Genomic DNA, 24,754 nt, shown 5'->3' on the forward strand with positions numbered 1-24,754 from the left:
CTCAGCAGGCTCAGTCATCATGATCCATTTATCTTCTCAACATTTCAGTTTGAGCCACATCCTCTCAAAGTCACAAATAATCAATAAGTCAATTATGAATTTTTACCCTACAGCCCAGCATAAAGCTGCGGAGTACAACAGAGATAATGAGGTGATGAGCAGCCCTCGTGTGTCTTTGTTGGATGAGATCAAAAGGTGCAACAGGGTGACTGTAAGACTAAACTCATCATCATCGTCTTGTAATTTTGCACGTAAACACACTACTGAATAATTATTAAATGTTAACCGTAATTACACAAGAATGGTGAAAGTGAGGGCAATTTTATGGTGATGCACAGGTCAATGAAGTGGTGTCAGCAAACATCAGTAGTTTCGCAGCTTCCAGTAGGTCACCGTTCATTACAAGTAGTTCCAAGTAATTTGCTCTGGATGTTTCCTAATGCTTCTAAATTTAGGTTAGGTCAGGTATTTTCCTTGACAGGAAAGCGGACAGGTAGCGTGGGTCATTTAAAAAAAAAAAAAAAAGGAATCGGTCTCAGCTGGTGTGTGCGAACACAAGACACCCAGCATATCATCTCCCGTAGAGTAGTTGGATTGCAACAGAGCTCAGAGGAACAAGGCGCATGCAGACCATCATCAGGCGGTGCATTCTTAGCCGGGGACTAGTTTTCAGTCCACCACTTGGGTCTGGGTAAACAGCACCGCCCCGATGGTTGTTTGTTTTAAGTGTGGAACGATCCATCGCAGAGCGCCGGGCTCGATTGACACTGTCTGCTGATCTGCTACTGCGGATTGCTCAGAATAACAAGGCAGCTCGCTAATTCCCGTCTATCGGGGCTTTCGCCGAAACACCGAGAGAGTAGGGTCCAAAAAAAGCCAACAAGGCAGGCAAGAACGCCGCGCCGCCGGAGTCCGCACCCCAGAATGGCTTCAGGAGACCTTTACGAGGTAGGATAAAACCATGTCCAAGAAAAATGCTCTGTAATATTGACGAATAATGGAATTAGGAAGTAAAGGGGAGGGCGTCGCGTATGTAAAAAGCGGTGTCCTAAGCCCTTTAACAGGCGAAACTAACCCTTCTTCAAGCTTTGCGAAGACAAGGTTGGTAAATTTATGCTTCTACTTTGTGTCGCTTCTGATATACTTTGACATAATTCCTCGCCACTGTAGCAAATAGATAAGATGTCATTTACGGGCTGAACTCCTCAGTCTGTCGCCGAGTTGAAAGTCGTGGTAAAGTGACAGCAGCGCTGAGCGGACGGACATGGTGAATAGCTACAGACGGAGTGATGATTCTGAAGGTGCGCATACATGCCAAAAGATATTTTGTCATCACAGCCCGTTTTTTTTACCCCCTTTACAGCGGTGTGAATGTTTCCCACGTTGTTTAGACACACAAGCCGAGACACCAGTTTATTTATTTAATTTTAATCGAGCGGGATAAAAGAAGTCCTTGCGCGAGCTTCTTTCGTGGTTCATGTGTGTGAATTTGTGGGAAATTGTGACTCCCGACAGTGTTGGGCGTAAAAGTTGCCCAAACGGGTGGCAGGAAGGTCACGCTGCCCTCGTGCGCAACATCACTCTGGAACCGGTGCCAGAATTTGCATGAAGCCTGGTTCCTACATCAGCTGTACTGAATCAGGCACTTACTGTCATTAGCCTTTGTTATGCTGACATGGTGTCATACGTTTCAGTTCATGTTGGTGACACAGGGAGAGATGGGGGCAGGAGGGCGGGGGGGTTGTAGAGGAGGGGGCGGTGAGTGTCTGATGACTTCCAAGGACAAACAAATAAATATAGTCAGTAGTAATATAGTCATAACAAGTTTTCAAATTTTTTGTTAAGAACACAATTTAAATGTGCCTCCAAAAAATGTTCATCTGAAACCAAACTTGGAGACCCTCTGGTGAGTGTTAAGGAAGATAACATTATCTGCTCAAAGCACTGACAAACAGCATATGATGAGTCAAGCAGGACATGAGTTCCAGGACAATACATTAAATACGTGAGAAGCAGTAAGTAATTGCTTTTCCACTAATTGTTTCTTATAGTTAGGCCCACTGGCTGTAATAATTTTTATCACAATTATTACTCTTTTTATCGTTGAAACTAATTTTCGCATTGCTCATTTGACACAAGTCCATATTTGACTGTACTTCCAACCCCCTTGTGCTCACCCAGATGTTCACATGTTCATGTGTTTGAGTGTGTTTTTTTAAATAGAATTTCTTTCTTTCTTTTTATATTGCCAACATGGATTTTAATTGCATATCTCAATTTATGTTCCTTCCTTGCATGCTCTAGCAAAAGCACCATTGTTTCATGCGGCATTCAAATTGTTCAGTAAGCGTGTGGGAGTGGGAAAATCCTTTCACATCGGCCTCAAACTTGTAACTCCAAGTTGTGTGAATGTAGGTATTATGTCAGTGAAGTAGTAGTGAGCAATAGTGTACTTTTGTTTTAAGTTTAACTACTGGATTGAGAATGAGTTGAGTTTGTTCTCCGCAGGCCTTTGGTTTATGTGGAATTGGCCTCATGTGGCAGCCTGCACTATTAAACACTGGATGTTGTTCAATTTTCTGTGGATCTGATTGGCTGATTTTTGTTGAACAGGTTACTGATTTATCAGTCAGAAAATAATATTTATTTTTGTTAGTAACAAGGTGTTGGCTGGGATGGCCCCTCAACAGTCAGTCTGAGTCTTTGGGTTCCTTGCCTGCTAACTTGACAACAGTCCCATGGGTAACAGTTCTGTTTGGAGACACCAAAATTGAGAAGATGACCAGATTTTACTGGTGCTGTACAGCCTTTATTTAAAAATGACCAAAAATTCTGAAATGTGGAAAACAGAGTCACTTATTGTTGAGGTAATTGGCAAGCAATGATTTTGGGGAGTTTGTACATGCTGGGAGTGCCAGCATTAATAAACTAGCTAATGATATTATGTAGAAGTGATTTGTTTGGTGGTGCTGTAAGAGACTGAAAAGTGGAGGCAGTAATGTCTTGGAATTTGACTGATGCATAGCAGTTTTGTGATTGAGTTTTGGAGTTAAGAGTGGGAGAAGAGGTCAAGAAATGCAAAATATATATGTATCCATCCTCTTGTATTGTTTTTTTTTAATAAAAACAAAAGCAAAGTGACTCCAAACAACAAAGGAAAAAAAGAGTTTGACTTCACTCAAAGGTTTCTAAAAAGAGGTTTTGGTCATTAGCCATCTTTAGAGCTCTCGAGTTACAAATTCTATTTCTTGGTAGGAAGATGCTGGGGAGTCATAGAGAGGCGTAGCCTTAACTTAGGGGCTTTGAAATGAGCAAGCAGTGACTTCAAAGACCGAGCCTGAGACCAAGGTTTGGGTATTGAAATTCAGTTCTTCACTGGTGTTGTTCAAAAGTGTGAAAGAATTAAAGATATGACCTGCAACTACTGTTGATGATGCCCTGACTTTTCATGGTAACAGTGGGTCAAAGTTTACATTTATCCAGTATCTCAGCATCTACCTGATGGAATGGCACAAAAAAAAAACGTTCATGGTTCCCAGATGATGAATCCTCAATATACTGGTGACCCCAGTGTTGCCAACTTAACAAATTTCTCGCTAGATTTGTTGCCTTTTGGGACCCCTTTTAGCAACTTTTTTATTTCTCCGAAAAAGTACCTAGCAACAAATTTAGCAACTCTAGACTCTCAGGAAGAGAGTTGCCAGTATTTCTCAGTTAATGTGCCGTCATGTGGCTCTCTGGACTCACTGTGGTCAGTGGGTGGGGGACAACTGAGCAGCACTTTTAGTTGCCCAATCATCAGCCAGACGTAAACATGAATGAGCTGTGAATATGTGTGCCCAGTCACCAGTCACTGACCCACGCTGTTTGTCCACAGAACTCCTTCTCCTTTGTTTATTTTCTAATCCAGTCCACACTGTGAAAAGAGTCTCAAAACTCCGCTCGCATATGTAACCTGATCTGTGTGTATCAGGCAGTCTGTGCACACACATTTAACAATCTGTAAATAAATTCAAAAGAATGTCACAAATATATTTAGACGTTTGTATACGCGGGAAGCTTTTCAGAGGTGAAAATGATCCGATCTGGGAAGCTGAAGTTAAAAACTGGTGCATCAAATATTCATATATATGCAGGTTATGATGTGTGCATTTGTAAAATTGCTTTACATGTGTTCAACTTGCTTGGTGCTTGTGTGTGGTTTGGAACAAGCATTTGTGAGTACTCAAAATTATGTGCAAATCATTTTACACACTTGTAAATCTTGTTTTTAATTGTAGATCATGTAATGCAAATATATGACCCTGCGGTTTTCATTGAGTCAGCACTATTCAAACCTGGCATCAACATATCACAAGTAGACAACTCTAAGCACGTGGGGTCACACCTGGGATTAAATTTGATGACATGACCTTTTATTCAATACACTGTGCTGCTCAAAGGCTACCAGCAGCTGCCAGCTTCTTGCATGTTACCAAAGTATGAGTTGACGTTTTTATATTGGCTCTTTTGCATGACATACACTTTAGTCATGATTGAAGCTTAAAAAAATGTGTGATTTTTGTCTGGGTTACACAAACTGCGAATATTGTGTTTCCTCATGCAGTCAGGTGCACCCTGGCAACACTACACCTATAACAGACCATGTCTGTTCCTTGACCGTGTTCCAGGAAAACCAAATTGCCTAAGTTTTTTGACTGACTCACTCATAATATATCTCCATTTCAAACCTCTCAGGCATCATGGACAAAGCCAGCTAGCATGATTTGTAGGACAGTCCTTTCTCGTCACCAAGGACACATATGTGTTCGCTCTCCTAAAAGAATGTGGCCGTATGCTGCTCGGACCACCTCCAAATGTGGTCTGAGCGATTGAATCTCAAACACATCCTCATTGCATCTTGGGTGCATTTCCACCTGTACTTAGAGCTGTCCACTTGTGACACATGCTAATACTAGGTCTGAACAGGGCCAGCGTGTGTTTAACAAAGACAACAGTTCAATGTACAGTCAGCTCCTGGTTCTACCCCCCAAGATGGACAAGGACAACTTATAGGTACAACACAGAGGTGGGATTTCTATGAGATCACCAAACTCAGAAAAGAAATTACCATGTAGATCCATCATGACTGATGGGTGTGCTCTGTTGCACCTGTAACCACACCCAAAGTGATGTCAGAGTGTACATTACACACCTGTCTTTACATTCCTGAGAGACCATTGTATACTCTTCTCACTGTGCCTTGGGTCGGAGGATGCTGAAAAGGAATTTGGCAGCTGAGGGAGGATATGCCCACTTCCACTCTTCGAGCCCATGCTTAATCTCTAAGTGTTACTAAACCCCTCTGGTCTGTGTATACAACTTAGCCCTTTTATCTTTCTCCTCCACTCTCTTCTCCTCTTCTGAGTAAGTGTGACATTGTCTGTCACACACAATGGAGGATATGCATTCAAGCCTCCTGTTCATTTCTGTGACAGCCGTACTGCTCACCCATTAAAGACTGTTTACTATGATGTGCTCAGAACATCTGAGAGCATGATGAGCAACTCTTTGTTGAAACTTTTCAACTGCACTCCTCAACAAACAGCAGGCCGTGTCAGATCACTTCTAATTTCCACTAAAGCGAGTGTTCACCAATCCACTGCCCGCAAAGGGACATACTTTCTTATGACATCTGTGATTTTATATACCTAAATAAAGATAAAGATAACAGACAAAGCAACTGCATGTTTTTCTTTTAACAAACACAAGATTGATCTTTGGATTGTTACCATTGCAAGGATAATTCAGCATCCATAAGAAGACATAGTGTTGGCAGTAGCAAAATTATGAGTGGATTTTTCTAAATAAAATGCATCTTCAGCTTGGATGTGTGTTGTTATTCATAACAAAGTTACTTCTTCCTCCTGTTTCCATTTTGTTTTCTGTTTCTAGAGCAACCATTGTTCACTAAACAGGACTAGACACATAGCTCTTTCAGCACTAGCTTATAATCTTAAAGTGACATCCTGTAAATATTTTTGCACGCAGTTTCATCAGTGGTAGTTATTGAGACCAATCAGTGCAGTACTGCAGTTGTACTACACACGTTATTAATTGTGTGACTACACAACAGAGAATTCCTGTAAGGGAGATAATTCATGAAGGTCTGTGTTTGGGACCTGCTGGATGTCACATTTCTCCAGGAGGGAGATGCATGTTATAGAAAACATGTTATCATTTGTCCAATTTCACCTTAATGTCTACCTGTAAATTTACCTGTTTCCAAATGATATCTCCTGAGATGATGGCTATCTTGGGCCTTGCTGCAAAAAGGAGAAGCTTTGATCATGAAAGGAATGGACACTGGATGTTTCCAATAAGGATTTATTGATCAGACACAACTTAAAATATTCTGTAAAAAAATTATTAAGCCTATATTCATTAATATTTTTGCCTGCTCAACAAGTTGTAAACACAACATTAAGATATTATCTCTTAAGGTTGCCTATTTACACATCCAGCAGACACTGAGCAACGTTTGTATTTGTTTGGAGACATGTTTCTGGTCATCTGATGAATATAAGCTCCATATTCACTCTCCTTTATCTCTTTTTTGTAGTTGTTGACAAAAAAGCTGTGGGTTCATCACTATAAATGTTCCATTTCACATTACAGCTAACCACACAGGTTTTTGGTAAGTCCCCCTTTTAACCCAGTTATTTAAAAGAGACATGGTGAGATGAGTTTTCCCTGTTCACTCTGATGTAAAGGCTACCCAAAAATGGGTCTGCTGTAAATTGCACTGATAGAAATAATTTTACAATGAGCATGATGAAAACAGTATATTTAATTGTAGTTGGAGCTGATCGGTCACAATGTTTCTGGCCAGGCACAACTTAAAATACGGTCACTGCGTTGGCCTGAATGTTTTCAAGGCTTGTGGTTGCTTGTAGGTTTTTTTTTTTAGTGTTGCTTGGATGTTGTCATTTCACTGGCCTGGAGTGATGTAATTTGCTGGACTTGGTGGGCTGTTCTGGCTTGATGGGGTGGGTGGCAGATGAGTACATCCACACAAAGCTGGATTTTCTCTCCATCTCAGCCCCCAGCCCACTCTAAAACAATGCTTTTCTCACCCAAAAAAAATGTAAATCATAAAACTTAGCTTGGTGTTTCTGTGTGTATGGGGGAAAACTGACCTGGGGTCTGTGTTGCAGTAGCTAAAGAAGACAGCCTTTAGTCACCTCCAACCCTCTCTGTGATCGTGGCATTTTAAATGTCAGTGTAGGTGAACACACAACCTGTATTTATGCTGATTTTGTCAGATGACGTCCTGACCATAAAATAACAATCAGTTTTCCCTTTGAATAGTGTTTCCCCCTGTCAGAACTGTGTTGTCAGTAGCACATATCAGATGCTGGCTGTGGTGCACAGTTTTTTTTGAAAACTGAAAAAGTGATGAAGAAGAGCGGATTTAGCTGTTTTTCTGTTGTTCAGGGTTTGGGTTACAGTCAGGGCAAAGGTCTTTTCAGAAATGACCTGTAAATACAAGTGCGGACGCAAGTTGTTTCACAAGAAAATAGTGTAGTCTAAAAGTCTTACAATTTGGATATCATGTTAACACTGCTACTGATGGTTTATCATAATTTATACACTGCTTTGGAACCCTATGGTTTGAGCTGGAGGATACTGATGCCCCACATTTACATTCTCTGCAACTCATACTGAAGCATCAGGTGTTTCTAAACCTCTGGGCTCTTTGTACACACTTTCTTTTTTTTTGCGTGTCTGTCTCCGCAATGCTGTTAAGTGTGACATTGTCTGGGACTGTAAGCAACCTAATCGTCTGTTCATTTCTGTGACACCCCTGCGGCTCACCCATCAAAGGCTGTTTACTCCTGTTAATGTGCGCTGCACATCTGAGAACATGATGAGCAGTTATTACCACAGCTGCACTAAAGCCTCTGATGAAACCTTCCAACCATTTTCCATTAGTCTCATCTCTCAGAAGTATGCTGCTTCTAAACGTCGTTTGAGTATTGTTTAACATAGTCTCACTGAAACTTTGTCTAGCTTGAAGTCTTAGAAACCAAAAACTCATTTGGTCTTTTCCTGTATTCCATTATATTAACTAAGATTTTGGGCTGTTTCTGACACTTTTTTACTCTGGGGTTATTCAATCACTGTACTTAATTAAGCACTCATGTCAAACTGTTACATTTGCTGGTGCTTTGTGGTCTCAGCTGGTCTCATATAATTATAAAATAGGTTGTTCTAGTGTTGGTTTGACCTCGAAAGGCTGATGTTTTAAGGTTTCTTCATCACAGCAGCCTGTAGCAAATCTTAGCTCCAAACCGGTCTCTTATCTTTCTTCTATAGGGAACTAGTCCTTATCTTAAACTTTAGGTATGTCACAAAATGTCCCTTTTTTTTAAGATTTGACGCTCCCTGTCAGTGTCTGAAAGCATAATTCAGCATAAGTATAAGTATATATTAGAGTGGAGTGGAATGGGTCATCCTCTGAGAAACGTGAGTGTGCTCAGTCAGTTTAAGGGAAATATCAGAATCAGAATCAGCTTTATTCGCCAAGTACGCATACGCATACAAGGAATTTTTTGCCGGCTGTTGTTGTCTCTCTAGTGGTAAAAAAAAACAAGGTAACAAATCTATATACAATATGTACAAATCCCACTACGTACTAGCTTTTGATTTACTTGTGTACAAATTTGTAAAATTTAGCCTGGTGGTGGCAATGCTTGAAAAACACAAGCATTTATCCTCTAAGGATTTTGAATATACACTGCAAATTAGCCATGTGTAGTGCTAGGCCATGAAGTATATCTGAGTGCTCTGTCCACCAGCAACAAAATCATACAAAGGGCCTGAGACCCTGACCCTTATGTTAGAATTAAACAGGGCACATAGATAATGCATTTTAGCAGGCATCATATTTCCCATAATCCTACCTTTAATGCAGTTTCACAATAAATTGATTAAAAGTTCTCAGCTGTCTATTAGTTTCATCATCCAGCCTCTGTAGGAGCTGATGTTGAACTGCCTTTATTTTTAAACATTTTAGATAATCGGTGGGAATACATTCAATATTTTTCATTTTTTTTAAATAATCTGAGGAGTAAATCTTTTTTTTAATGCACTATACTTTTGTGTGGATCAGTTTGTCATTACATACACTTTGTTTTTCTTAAATTCTTCAGCAACAGTGTTTTTGTAGTGGCTAAAACAAGGAAATCTATATATGAACATTTAGTCATTAAATCACTGTCTAATTGCCTGTTCCTGTGTATGCTGCCTTCAGGTGGAGCGAATCGTGGACAAGAGGCGGAATAAGAAGGGTAAGTGGGAGTACCTGATAAGGTGGAAAGGTTATGGAAGTAAGGAGGACACATGGGAGCCAGAGCACCACCTGCTGCACTGTGAGGAATTCATTGACCAGTTCAACAGCTTGAGACTGCACTCACACAAAAGGCCCAAAGCTTCTAAAAATCGCGGAGAGCCCCTCATCACCAGTCACCCATCTGCTGCAGAAAACTCCAGAGCCAGGTCCGAGGCCCGAAAAAAGAAAAGGACTTGTGGCCCAGCGGTGGGAGTCAGAGTGGGAACTGTTCTAGGGATTGGAAGTGGAGGGTCAGGACCCACTCAGAAGCAGAGGAAAGTGGGTGTAGGACCTGGGAAACATACTTTAGGGGATAGAATGAGCAAAGCCATGACATATAAGGCTCCTTCACCTGGGGGGCCTCACTTTGTTCCTTCGGTAAGGGTTCCTCATAATGGACTCCAGAATGGAGAGATGGAGCCTCTCGTGTACAGGACGGCAGCGAGGTCACATAGACTGCCCTCGGACAAAGTGGATGGAGAACTAGAAAATATGGATACCACTGGACAGCAGTACACCACTGACCTAGGTAAGATCTTCAAATATTAAAATGAAATGAGACATATCTAATTTTTTAGATAGATATTAATATTGAAATGTGATTATTAATAATATAGCATAATAATATAGAGAGCCAAAGTGAAACCTAAACTCAACTCAAATACTCAAAACCCACTGACATTTGTAATAATGCATATAACCACTAATCAAGCCTTGGAACAAAACCCTACTCAGCAGTATGTTATGTAGTATGTATATAGTATGTATTAACGGCCTTTAATTAACACCAACACCCATAGGAGACCATCACAGGTTAAAATGAGACTTACTTTTGCAGAACAGTGGTCACTGTGTCCACAAGCATTAATTACACGATAATTTGTAAATGATAAGATGACTTGCAATAGTTGCACAAGTAGAAAAGAATCATAAAGTCAACAAACTGACTCAGTAATGTCAGTAACACTGGAATATTTTTAAGGTTTGCTAACCTCAGAAACCTCCATCTATACGCTGGGAGAATTTGCTCCTGTGACAATCTTTGTCCAGAAGGTTATAGCGTCAGAGTTCAGTTCACTCAGAGTCACAGTCTCCTTCTGGTCAGTCAGTTCTGTCTGCAGAGATGCAGCACTTCCTCATGGGAAGATGCTCTTGGTGTCTCTTGAAAACTCCAAAGCGAGATCTGAATTTTTCAGCCAGCCTCTCCAGGAAGAAAACATGGTGATGATGGTGATTACCAGCAGGAGATTGAACTCATTTAGATGAGATGTTATGTCATACAAAAAAAGAAAAGAAAAAAAGACACAAGCTCCATGTTGTCGTCATCCAGCAGAAAATCCAAGAGCTGATGTAACGTTAAAGCGGGAACTCAGCAGCAACAGCACTCAGCACTCAGCAGTTAACGTCGCCATGACAACGTTGTCAACAATAGGGGAATAAGCCACATTAAAACTACATTCATCAGTGGACAGGATAGCTGTGAATAATCTCCAGCCACACTGTATATTCAGTGTCACTAACGATTTCTTGATTAATAGAAAATTTATTTCAAAATACAAAACGTTACACTTCACAATGTATTGTATTCATACCATGACAAATGGGCTGGTTCTGGATTGAGTTGCTGTTCGGTCTGGATATATAACCCCCCTGGAACATGCCTCATTGTTTTAGAAAACCAAAGAAAGAAATGCTTAGTGAGAGATTGTATTGACTTACAGTGGCTTGTTTAACAGAGGCTTGCCCAGATGTGACGTCAGGACTTCTCCTCTCTATCTCAGCTGATGTGTTTTTTTTAACCTAAATAAGAAACATAAACTTTTTTTTTTTTAAGTTTTTTTGATAAAATGTGGTTATTAAAGAACTTTGAATTGTGGAGATACGAGCATTGAATTGAACAGAATAATTTTTCATTGATTCAGAATCTGTGTAATGGACTGCTTCTAAGTTTCCTCAAAACTAAAAAATGGCTAATATCAGCCAAACAGATGTATCGGTTGGGTTCTAATGGAAAATGTACTGGAGTGTGGACTTTCCTACATGGATAGGAATAATACAAGTACTAAAAAGTTCCTAACATCTGAGGCAGAAGCGATTTAGTTTAGGTTGCACACCATTATCTTTTTGATAGTTTTTTTAAAAATTATATTTCCAAGATGAGTATTTTCCTGTTACTTGACAGCATTGCTTATAAAGAGCAGACACGCCTCTCTGCTGTAGATACTTCTGCTGACACACAGCTCTTAAAGCTCCTACTATGGTTCTTTACTACAGGAGCAGCTGATAACACCTTTGAATTTCACTCCTGGGTCACAGTCCAGAGCCTGCACCACTATAGTTAATCATTACATACGTTTTCAAAAAGTCATCTTGACTTATTTAGCAGATAGTCCAGATCAGAATGGCTGTTTTTTTTGTTTACATATTTGATTAACAGCACATACATGCCATATCAGCGGTAGAACTAACATGGAGTTTGTCTGTTTTTGCTGTTCTTTATACCCGTTTAAGTATGTTTAGTCTTTTGTTGTGGGTGTCATATACATTCACTGTTGCATTCGGATACCCTAGGATATGCAGAAAGTGTGCTGTTGTGTGCTTGTTGTGGTCTGGCTGACTGTTAGTGTTTGTTGTTGATTATTGCCCCATTCCCGTAGTGTCCATTTTATTCACTGTATTTATGATGCTACTGATGGCTGAAATTGAAAGTGTACATTTGAGCGCTCTGTTGCCACGTGCACTTGAAAACGGAAAAATCCTGTAAAAGGGGATGTAATATGTCAGCTGTTCGCTCATTTTAAAGCACCACAACTTAATTAGCGATTGTGAGTCGAGAGCTTCTCTGTGTGAGAACATGAGGGCTACCAACCTGACCCGATAGGTTATCAGTCTATTATGGATCCTAATCTCCTAATCCTTGAAAGACTACCCCGCTCACCTCATTCAGCACCCTCAGCTCCGCCTGTTAACCCGCTACAGTGGCTGAGGGTGTCACTGTGACTGTCGTCTGTCAGCAAAATGTCTACACTCTGTGTTTGGGAATATCTTTTTGAAATGAGGTGGTGTAAAATCTCATGTCTGCTTTATGCAAATTCGTGATATTTGGAGCAAAAGCAATTTTGATTTTGAGAACCCTGTTAAATGGACTTTTAAACATCCCCATCCTGTTTCTTCTTCACCTCAGAAAAACAGGTTCCCTATCAGAAATATTGATCCATACTGTCATTACCAATTCCTAAAGTACTTTTTTTTTTCCAAGCGTATTAACAAATTAAAACCTATAACAGCATGAAAGAAAGTGTCTGAAATTGTGAGAGGGAAGACAGGATATTGCAAAATGTTGTTAGATACTGAACTCTATGATAGATAACAAGCTACTGGCAGAACTCTGGACCAGCAGATGAGAACACCTCTCAATTGTCCAGACCTGTTCATAGTCTTCATCTGCAGAATTAAATAAAACAGGCTCCTGATTTGAGAATCATTGTTAATTCAGTGTTATATTTCAGAGTGAAACTCCAGATGATTCTGTTAGTTAGAGGAAGTAACCCCACTTTATTGAATTTAAATGTAATTTAAATTGTTGAATGTCAAGTCTGGGTTTGAAAAAGCTTGGAGGGATTCTTGTATCGTCCACCAGGAATTCCCGAAATTTGTTCTTATGAAACCATAGAAAATGTTACACCTGCCATTCTCTCATTTAGTTCTCTATTTATGTTTGTACTGGTGACTCAAAAGGTCGAGTTTTTACAGATTTTTTTGAAGCACTGCCTGAGTCTACCTGTTCACTGCATAAATCATCTTTTATGTAGTTTCAAAGTCTCCTTTGAAAGCAAAAGTTTAAAAGGAATTTTTCTGAACATGATACCAACCGTTTGTGTTCAGGACCCAGCTTTTATGTTCCATTTTTCATCTTTCACCATTGTTTGCTGAAGTGTTTCTTAAAAGCATCACACCACTGGCTGTGGTGAGGAATCTGTCCTGCGTACCTGCGTGTTGTATGACTTATTTGTGGCTTATTGCTTCCCACCGCAGTATCACTAGATCTTAGATAATCGGCTCATGCATTGCTTAACTCAGGGTTCTCTCTTGTTTTCATCCATTCAGCTGATGAAAGTGCACAACTGTGACTGTGTCACTGGGCTTTCACAGAAACCTTTTTTATCTGTACAGGTAAAGGTTTTGGAATAATGTTGGCCCTCTGGAGATGTCACTGCTCCCATGAGCCAAGGTTCCTTTTTTAATGAAAAAAAAAAAAAAATCACAGTCACTGAATCTTGCTGTGATAGTTAGGTATCATGCAGAGAAAATACCCTTAGATGTCACATGCATAGGTGACAGCTATCTTGGCACTATAATTATATGATTTTCAGCTGTAAGTGTTCAGACAAAAGAATGGTCAGCAGCTAACAAATACAAAATCATTAAAATAACTGCCAGAATAGAATTAGTGAGACCTGCAAAGGCGATGTTGAGAAGATTTCACCAAAAATAAAATTCCTAGAGACAACAGTCTACGCACAGCATCCATAAGGTCCTTTCAACCTTATGGGATTTTAGTTGTATAAGAAATGCATGCAGTTGTAGCACAAGTATATTTAGTAATATCCTCTAAAATATCTATTACGAATACAGCATATACCAATTTTTTCAGCTTTCAATAATACACAAAGGAGCTTCTGTCTTATCTGTAAAACTTTAAAAAAAAAAAAAAGGAACAGTCATAGTAAGGTTGATACTAAGGTACCTGATCTTTGTTTGTTTTCATGTGGTTGATGTTAATTTTTGAAAAATTTTGCTCAGCTGACAGTCATTGAGACTAGACACTCTAGACAGATTGCCTACTTTCCACGTTAGATACGCAAATATACTGTTTACACTAGTCAAATGGAGCTCTATCCACTGCTTTATCACAAACATGTCTCAAAGGAAACACAAGCCACTCAGTCAAACAACATTTCATCCATTTCATTTTCCAGTGCTTCTTCCTGGCTCTTTTCATGGCAACAGACAAACTGTATAGACATAATAGTTATAAATCTAGAATGGCACTCAGTAGAGTGCATACCTCTGTCAAGGCCAAACAATCCTACATGTCTGTCTAGCTCTTAAAAGAGAAAAAGGAAAAATAAAGTATGTTGACATTATAAATGATTTGGCAAAAACATAGTAAGAACAACTCTAATTTGGATTCAGCATTTTCTAACACCAAATCTCAAAACATCTGTTTTTTTTTACATCAAGATCCATACATTACTGTATTTCCAGACTTCCTGAGAAATTGACAAAAATTGACCAGATCCGCAACAAAATTTAACGGGTCCTTCCCTGGCCCACGCCCCATCCCTCCACTAAGGTGCAAATCGATTACTAGTACTTTTTACATAATTCTGCATACAAACAAACAAACCAACAAACAGACATGGGTGAAAACATAACCTCTACAGCGGAGGTAATAAGGATTTGTGAAATATAGTAGTTAAAGAAGATTTACTTTTTAAAATACTCTGATCACCTGAGTGCTTCTGTTGCTTGCTTGTTTATGTAATCATAAACAACAATAACTGAGATTCATGTTGTAAAAATTTAATTTTTACACACTGATTTTTAATGGAAAAGTTTTTTTGTTTTTTTGTTTTTTAAAATCTTGGAGGTTTTTTCCTTATCCAGTTTGTCAGTAGCTGTGTAATATCTACAGTCTAAAGTCCACAAAGACTTGAAGACTGACTTGTCCTGTCATCCCTCATCTGTGTCAGGCTCCCCTCTTGCCAATGGAAAGATGCATCTGCACAGCTCAGTAAAGCGGAAGCTGGCCGAGGAGAAAGGCTACGTGTTCGACAAGCGGCTCCGGTACAACGTGCGACAGAACGAGAACAACTGTCGATTCCGAGACATCGTGGTCAGGAAGGAGGAGGGCTTCACGCACGTCCTACTCTCCAGCCAAACAACAGACAACAACGCCCTGACGCCAGAGGTGAGAACGGGAAAATAAACACACTCTGATACACTGTGTTACTGCTTACACATGTGACTTATAAGTCCGTGTCCATTAGTCCATTACATTTTTGTTGCTCTGGTATGTATCAGTGCATCAAGACTCACATTTAATTCTGTAACTTTCTGATTGGATCCCAGTTGCCATGGCGCTCTGTTTTGGAAATGTAAAAGAAAAAAACGTTCCCTCAGTAACTGCTGTATCGATGCCCTGGAGGTATGCACTAACTCCCCAACTGCTCCAGGGGAGCTTTTCAGGAGACAACTTTGGAAAACTGTGGTTTTATTTGACAGCTGCCAGGTGTGAATATGTCCAGCTGCATGAATCTTACGCAGAGCATTGCTGAAAAAAAAAAAGGATAGAAAATAGCTTTTGGGCTCTGTCCTTAGTACTGACACACAGTTTCCTCAAAACCACCTCCTGCCAAACAAGGTTTCTACAAGTAGGGCAATTAGGGGTACATCTACTCCAGCATCATGCCATCTGTTGTTATTACTGCAAAATGTCAGTTGAACTAGTGAGGAAATTATGCTGCAAGTTCATAAAGGAGAACCTTATGTAATTATTCTTCAAGAGAACTGGAGACCCTAGAGATGGCCAGATTTGCTATGATTTCTACTGCTTTCTACGTAGGAGTAACACTGGCATCTCTGCAAGAGTAAAGAAATGATGTAAAGAAATGTAAGCTCAGTGATCACATGCCTAGGTGCTGGAATTTTCGCAATATTGTTCAGTCGTGGAAAATGTAGTCTTTAAATTTGTTGGCTTTTAGAACAGGGACATCACCAAAATCTAAAAGGAAGCCCAAACAATTTCACAACTTTTAAAATGTTAAACAGAAGCTTTTAAAATGGCAGAATTTCATGACTGAAAACCCAGATATGTTTGAGCTCAGTGAAATCCTAAAACAACAAAAAGGTTCAAGTAAATTATTAATAAATTGCTGATTTACCATTACATTGAACGCATAGACAGGATCTCACTATTTTTAGAAGCACCTTTGATGAGTTCTGATGATAAACCAGCTGAGTCTTCTCTACGGGCTTTTAGGGCACATAATCTGAGCCAAGCTGTGCTCACTGGCTTCTGACGTGTTTTCCTCACAGGCTGTTCAGCACTTTGTCAATCACCTGCTAACTCGTGTCAGTCAAATTCCCTCCGTAACATCAACATCTAGTGGCAGAGCAAAGGGTACATCCTAAACACAGAAGCTGCTTTGTAACCTATCATGACATGCCACTGTGCTGACAGGGATTTCAATTATTTATCACAGTTTTGTCATATTTACTTTTATGTTTAACAATAGTAGACATGTTTGACTGTGGAGTGACATCTATTGATGTTTAGATTATTTAACTATTGCCACTATCACAGTATACTGTTTTACACAGGTCGTTGTTAGTGGAGATATGAAACTCAGAAAGAGTTTATTAAGGCTGGAACATGTGCATCTGCAGCACTGGATGTGGTTTAACAGCTCTCTGCTCTGATGCTGTAGCTTCTTGCATTGTGATGATTCACTGGTTGAATAGGCTGCCTGCAGGGATATACCAGCCTGTGATTGGTTGCTCATTTCCACACTCCAATCAACATCAAGCTGGTCCATTTAAATTTCCCCTGGATGTGTTCAGTTGCTCACATTTCACTAGGTGCTTTCCCCAGCTGAACATTTTTTTTGAATTCCTCTCTTTCTGTTCACGTTTGTTGTACTGTTTTGTAACCTTCAGTTTAACATTGTCACATTGTAATTTATGAATTACCATGTTGTTGTACCAGCAGTTAGTTTTTAATCTGTCAACATGATAAATGCCCAACCCTAAGCCTAACCCTAACCCTCCTTTGGAATCATCCACAAAACCCATTTGACAAATGATGAAAAATGCACAGTTAACACAACTGATCTATTGACATTAACCCTGCACAAATAAAACTGGGTTGAACATTAAAGTCTATATTTGTAATTTAAACCTTTAAAATGAAGTTGCTGATCATAAATAAGTAGCTCATACAGAAGTTAAGCTTGTCAGTCTTAATCTACTATGAGTTAACTTTTTTTCAGATTCCTTAGAGATCTGTTAATACAATAGTGAGGTTAGAAACAGATAGCGGCATGTATCGCAGTCACCCACCCCTGGCTCATAAATCTCAGCAAACAGGATTTTCTCCACTCAGATTGTATGGTGTGTCTTAGATCTTCCACAGAGGGCGGTTCTGGCTTTGATACAGCGTCATGTGTACAGCCGTCTATACTTCACAGGCACTGAAGTGGCCTAAACTGTGCGTGCACATGTGTGTTTACTTTCATGTGTGACAGTAAGCCCATAAGCTGTGGGCTTATCAAACAGCTCTGATAGCGCCTTCTCTGTCTCCCAGTCTTTGAAGCTTCAGGAACAAGAGAGTCTGCGGATGTGCTTACCGAGCGGCTTTCGCAGAGAAAATCTTCAAAAAATATGCCTGTACATTTTTTTTAAAATTTTAAACACTCAGTGCTTGCTAAGGACAGAAAGTAGAGCTATTAACTCAATTCTCTATTGGCATCTTTCTGGCCTAATGTGAGTTCTGTCAATACAATGATAATAAGAAATCATAAATTAGAACACCTCTCAATCCCTCTCATTAGTTGTGAGCATGCTGTGTATTTGTCAGTCACGTTTATTTGTACAATTAGAGCTTAATTCCTGCACATCTACTTTTAATAAAGCAGTAATTAAAAGGGGGAAAAGAGTCCTCAACAGGCCAACACTGGGACACATTCAGATGGTACTAATAACAGCAATGATGACTCTGTTCCATTCAAGTGTCACTAAGTCAATAAGTCATGACAGTGTGACCGAGAATCATCATGCACAACACCAGGACTCTGACATGGAAGCAGCTGAACAGAAATTTCAGGCCTTTGGTAGAGCTCTCAGAGACACCTGGACTGTTTTCAGAATCACTGTCTATTTACTATATAGTGCTCTGAATTTACTGTTGGCCATTTTATTTGAGTGTCCGAATCCTGGGTGTGATGAATGCACTTTATAGTGCCCTCATAAATCCTTACAATGGTGCTAAAATAAGTACTTTTCGTTAACAATCCCAAAATGCGGTGTGTCACATTTTATAGATGTGAAAATGACAGTTGTGTAACTTTACAGCTGTCAGTGAGGACATCAAATTATGATGATTTATAGGTGTCAGAAATCTCAATTTACTGCTCGCTATAGAGAAACCCATTGCTAATCTGTTATGTTGGGAGCAGTGAATGAGTGATTTACTGGAAAAAGGCAAGCTATAAACAAAGTGTCATCTGGAAACTGGTAAGAAGTTTCCAGACTTCCAGAAGTGAAACAGGTATGTCAGAAAACATATAACTGACTAGGGAAGTGATGCACACTGGTCACAAGTGTCTTTGTTGTGGATATCACCCTCGTTCGTCCCTGAAGTCTCTGCTGAGTGCACATGAATGTCACTTGGACTGCTCTCTTCTTCCTCTCTGTGCCACAGAGTGGAACCAGCCTCTGCCCATTTCTGCTTCATGTATCTAAGCAGGATAACAATTCACCTTGCTACAAAATAGTCCAGTCATCTGTTATCACAAACACACACACACACACATGCAAACACACACATCTAGTTAAAACTGGGGACAGATTATGTGCTTGGTGAGACATAGAGAAGTAAATTCACTTTGAGGTTGAATGGTTAATATGGGTCAGGGGTGATAATCTGATTAAAATGCAGCAGTGGAGTGTGCAGATTGAGTGCAGACAGTGACGGGGTGGTGGTTTCCAGATGACTTCTTATCAGGCCGTTTGTCTCACATTGTCAGCTCACTCCCCCTACATCATTAAATCATACAAAGGCCATGCACTTATGTGCTGATGCAGAATAATGCACTGTTGATTTTAACTGGTAGGGTTAAACTTGTGTCTCCACAGCCTATTTCTTGAGGTATCATGGTGCAAGTGTACTCAACTGCAGGCTGAGCTGGAATACTTCCTATGAATTTATCAAGATAAAATCGTATTTGAGGCGTTACATTTCATCTAGAAGCTTGTACACACAACTTGTCTCACATCTCCTGTTTGTCTCACACTACAGCCAGGAGGAGTAGCTGCTATCAACATACAAGTCAAGTCAGTTGCTGCAGGCTGGCAGACTGTCAAGGAAACAAGCTGTGCAGCAAGTTATCAGTTAAACATCTCACCTGTGCTCCACTGCTGCACAGAATGTAGTGTTAACTAGCAAGAACCAAAATCTCACCTCATGCTCTAAAAGCAAACGTTGCTCTCTGATTTGAATAAATCTCCAGGGAGGACGTTCCCTGTAACTGTCGAGGGGAAGCTTGCAATAACTGCAAAGTACCTCATTTAAAACAAGCTGCTTAGAACTACACAACTACACAGCCAGGATCTGAAAAGTTCCAGGTCTAAGAAATTAGCCAATGAATACCATTAAGAAATGTCTTTTATGACAAGCATTTGTTCTCCAACGGTATCTGGGCATGTTATTAAATTCAGACATATTAAATTTTATGATCCCATTTGGCTCTGGGACTTTTGTTGAATGAAACTGTTCATCTGTTGCTGAAAAACTGTTATAGTTGTAACATGAGACTAACAGTGTGTGCTATGATTTTTCTCTTTAGCTGTAGAGATGTTTTAATATACTTTATATGTGCCATACACAAGAGCATGTATAAATTATATAGTGACAGTCTGTGGCGCCACATGATTTAGTCTACATTAACAGACATCAGTATTATAGGAATGGAAATTCTTGCAGTCCCAGTGTTTTTACTTTTTTTTTTCTCAGGCCTGTATAACTGCAAACAAAAAAAAAACCTGACATCCTGAGTTGATGTCAAACCTTATTCCAAAGGATTCAAATCTTATTTTATCCTTTTTCCTCCCTGTCTTTCCTCATGTGTCAGGTGACATAATAATGTGATACACGTCCCCCTTTTCCTCTTCAGATCATGAAGGAAGTGTGTCGAGCCCTGGGAAATGCTGCTGCTGATGACAGTAAATTATTATTGCTCAGTTCCGTGGGGACTGTTTTCTGCAGTGGCCTGGAGCCGTCCTACCTGATAGGGCGTCTCTCCACAGACCGCAGAAAAGAGAGTAGCCGCATCACAGATGCCGTACGGTAAGAAGAAATCTTTCCTCTCAAAAAACACAGACTCTGTTATCACTTGCCATCAGACTTGACAGATTTGGTAGTGATTGTTCTGTGACCCCTTTAGGGAATTTGTGTTGGCGTTCATTCACTTCAAGAAACCGATTGTGGTGGCAGTAAATGGGCCGGCTCTGGGCTTAGGGGCCTCCATCTTGCCACTGTGTGATGTGGTCTGGGCCAGTGAGAGGGCGTGGTTCCAAACTCCATGTGCAGCCCTCCATCTCACGCCCTCTGGATGCTCCTCTTACACCTTCCCCCAGATCCTGGGTGTAGCTCTGGTTGGTCCCAGCAATAATCAAGGCTTTTGAGCAAATTTCACTTGATCTAATTTGATTCCTCTTGTAACCATGTGATTACCCTGTCTTTACCCAAATCAAATATATATTATATATTTAAATAACTTTTGTCCCCTAATTGTCCCCACTTTCTGTCTCCTATGGCAGGCCAACGAGATGCTGTTCTGTGGAAGAAAACTCACAGCGCAAGAAGCGTGCAGTCGAGGTCTGGTGTCGCAGGTCTTCTGGCCAACCACATTTAACCAAGAAGTGATGCTGCGTGTGAAGGAAATGGCGTCATGCAGTGCAGTGGTAGGTCCTGATCTAGACAGCCCAGAGGGCAAAGCTTTCCTTTGAATGCAACCAAATAACTGTCTTCCCTTTCTGTGTGTGTGTTTTAAAAGGTTTTAGAAGAGTCCAAATGCCTGGTGAGGAGTATCATTGTGTCAGTCCTGGAGGAAGTGAATGAGAAAGAGTGTCAGATGCTGAAGCAGCTGTGGTGTTCAACCAAAGGATTAGATGCACTTTTCAGTTACCTGCAGAACAAGGCATATGAGAAGTAGTGGTCCACACCCAGGAAACCAGAGATGGGCGGTGTGTGGGTCTGACGCTACCTTCAGCGGGACATTTGGGATGATAAGGCTGTGATCTCAAACTGAAGGAAAAGTTGCACTAATGGGCTTTCACTTCCATCCATCAGCAGAGGGGATACTCTGGAGCTCTGTTTGCTTGAATCGCTTCCAACAAATGAGATTTTTTTTTCATGATCATCTTTTTAAAGCAGCTTTTTTTTTTGGTTGTTGTTGTTCTTTTTTAATCGGACCCACAACCGTCCAGGTGTTTCTTCTCTCTTTAAGGAGTTCAAAGAGCAAAAGGGCCAAATGTGCATTGCTTAAACGCAGGGAGGTACAGAGTGTTTTTGCACCTATGCGAGACTTAATCATCAGGCTGTATGAAATCAATGTATGTCTGAGAGCACATGATAAAGTGATGATAATATATGTTAATATATATTTATTTCAAGTGTGTAAAAGAGTAGCTTTCTGTATATAAGATGCGTTTTTCAGAATTTTCTCTTCGTCGCTTATGGTTTTGAGTTGAAGTGTAAACCAAAGTTTGCATGAGGACACTGTTTCTTGCTCCCTAACATGCACATTCCATCTGCTCTGTATTATGGACAGAAGAAAACTACTAAAAACACTGGCCACAAATGCTCATACATGCTCAAGTCAGATTCAGACACTGCTCAAAGAACACACTCACACAATTCATTGTTTATACTGTAAAAGTCCTTATTACTCAGAACAGACATCTTGTTTTCCAGTGACTCGGTTGTCATGATAAGAAGCACCAAAACTTTGCTTCGGCAAGGTTAAACCTCATGTACTTGTGAGACTGTCTGACGACAGTGCGATAGTACATGCGATGTCATCCTCCTACTGTCAACATCCGTCTTTCTTTAGTTATTTTCACCTACAGCACAGCAGATATGGCAAGAGTTTAATTTAACTTCTACATGTACAAATCAAATCTCAATGAGTTCAGGATTTTTCTTTCAAGGAAAGCTTGTTTGAGTTGAAGTGCACATAGATTTTTTTTTTTTTTGAATCAGGAAAATAAGTAGAAATGGAGAACACTGGAAGTGTGAATGCTAGCACTAAATATACAACTGTGTCCGTTCTTAATCAATTGACATTTTGGCTTGAGTACAAAATGACTTTTAGATGATGAAATGAATTGGCGGCACATATCACATGGAAGGATTAGCAATGCGATTCATCCCACTTTGTTTGAGCTATATATAGTAGCCTTACATGCAGTACTATGGTGGTTCATACAGATATGAATACAGATAGTGATTATGTGAAATGTTTTTTTTTTTTTTGTTGATATCATCTGACAGTTACTTCTTAGTTGTGTATTTTTAGAGCACACAAAAGAGATGATTTTTCCCTGATCCTCTAGTAATCACATAGTGACTGCACTAATTGTCAGTGATCAATATTGTGGCAACGCAACAGTTGTGTAGCTGGAGTCGACTTTGTCCTTATCTGCATGTGATGATTTAAGATTTCAAAAAAATTTTATATTTTGATGTGTACTATAGTTCGGGATCTATTTTGTTTTACCAAAAAAAAGAAAAAAAAGTAGGTTCTGTGAAAATTGTTTTGTAAAACTCTGAAGATATTTGTCCATTTTTGCAGTTGTACACATGCAGTACAGAATAATATATAGATAATGTAGATTGTTTTGTTTAACTAATTGCATGTAATATATTGTATATATAAATGTGTTGCCTGTCTGAATACCTTGTATTTCAGGGTTTGTTTTGTACCAGCATTGTAAGTATTGTTAGAAATGTTGCAGTTTATTTTTGTATTTATTTGAGATAACTGTTTGGATGTGCAGTGCCATGTGGTTTGCTTTGCTCCAGAGGCACCCCGACTCCCTGAATCACCCCTTCTAAATTAATCCCATAAGAACTTTAAACAAAATGGATCAAGAAAGCAGATAATTTCTTCTTATATCATTTCAAAACCAAAGTGTTGAAACACTGCTGTCACTTGAATGTTTACATTTTCATTTGACATGATCAGATTAAGCAGTTTGTTGTAAATGATTGAAGGTATGTCTGATAACTTAATACGTTGTGTAGTGTGTTGTACTGAGCTTTATGAGCATAAACTGATGGTCGATAAAATGACCTGTATTGTATTTCAGATTTGTCCATCTGAAGCATTTGAGACTCTGTTGATGCTCCATGTGGTTGTTTAATGGTTTTTAGTTTTATTTGTGGTTATGGTTTGATTGCAGGGAATAATTAATGGTTTGATAAAGCATTTGTTGACATTTTTAAGTCATTAAATACTCCTTAAATCCGTTTATCCTAGCTCGCCAGATATATAATCATCTACAGAATAGACTCACCAATTGTCGTTGTTTGTTTTCACAGGCAGCTTGGCAGGTTTGTGACCAAAACACTCCATTAGGCTTAAATAATCAATTGAAAGATGTTGGGATTTTTGTGATACGCTATTTAGAATTTTTCTTGACAGGGGTTCCTACATTCACTTCTTCAACTAGACTCCTCGTCTGTTGGTAAAAAACAGTTGACATCCGCGTTCCTGCTTGGCTTTAGGGTCCCAAGAAGAGATGAGAAGGACCTGTGTAATGTGGCTACTGTACAGCATCAGTGAATGCAAATCACTCAGGTCCGCTGAGCGTTAATAACACTGATCCTTTATGTATTTATTCATTTATTTATTTTAGTTTTGTAAAATATTATTAATTCTTTCCAGTATGTCACCTGAGATAGGTAATGCATTTCTTTGCTTTCTGAAAAAAAAAAAAGTTTCCAACTATTGGGTTTTCTCTTAGGCACCAGATCCAGATTCCCACCTCAGCATGTGTTTGAAGTGTGCGTGATCATAAAATCTGATGTAAATCAGTTATAACTAAAAATATATATATATACATATATAAAAAATGTTTTAAAAAACTTAACAAAAAAACAAAACAATAAAACATACAGCTGGTTGCTTCATTAATTATCACAAATGACATTGATTTTGACAGGTTTCTCTCAGATATTGTGGCTATAATATCTTGGGTTGTCTCATGTATGTATTTCAGCATTCATGTGTTTTTTGTTTTCTCCCACATTGTCTTAAAGCACATCTTGGGGTGCCTTACTATTTAAATATCTGTCAAAGATTGATCCATACTTTGTGATGGGTAGACTGAGCTGCTTCAAATAAAGAAACTGTACTTTCACAAAGTGGTTTTTGTTTTTTCTCACAAACATAATAGAACAAAAATGCATGTTCACAGTCAGTGTATCTTGGACTAGCAACTGTGATAATTAGTAACTGTAGATGTGAAGGAACCGAGCTTCAGTCTACGTTCTGAATCCTTTGCTGGTCACACCTTTCAGTCCTATTGTCATTT

General features: G+C 39.5%; 1 protein-coding gene across 1 annotated transcript; it reads left to right on the forward strand.

Moving 5' to 3' along the window:
• The first annotated feature begins 766 nt into the window (after positions 1–766).
• On the forward strand, positions 767–24,183 carry LOC121179100 (chromodomain Y-like protein 2). The gene is made up of 7 exons (XM_041033731.1): positions 767–948; positions 9,296–9,902; positions 15,130–15,347; positions 20,329–20,501; positions 20,599–20,809; positions 20,975–21,118; positions 21,211–24,183. Exons 1-7 carry the CDS (start codon positions 925–927, stop codon positions 21,367–21,369), a joined length of 1,536 nt encoding a protein of 511 aa, XP_040889665.1. The 5' UTR covers positions 767–924; the 3' UTR covers positions 21,370–24,183.
• Positions 24,184–24,754: the final 571 nt, after the last annotated feature.

Source organism: Toxotes jaculatrix, chromosome 1 (assembly GCF_017976425.1).
Source record: "Toxotes jaculatrix isolate fToxJac2 chromosome 1, fToxJac2.pri, whole genome shotgun sequence".
Classification (NCBI taxonomy): Eukaryota; Metazoa; Chordata; class Actinopteri; family Toxotidae; genus Toxotes; species Toxotes jaculatrix.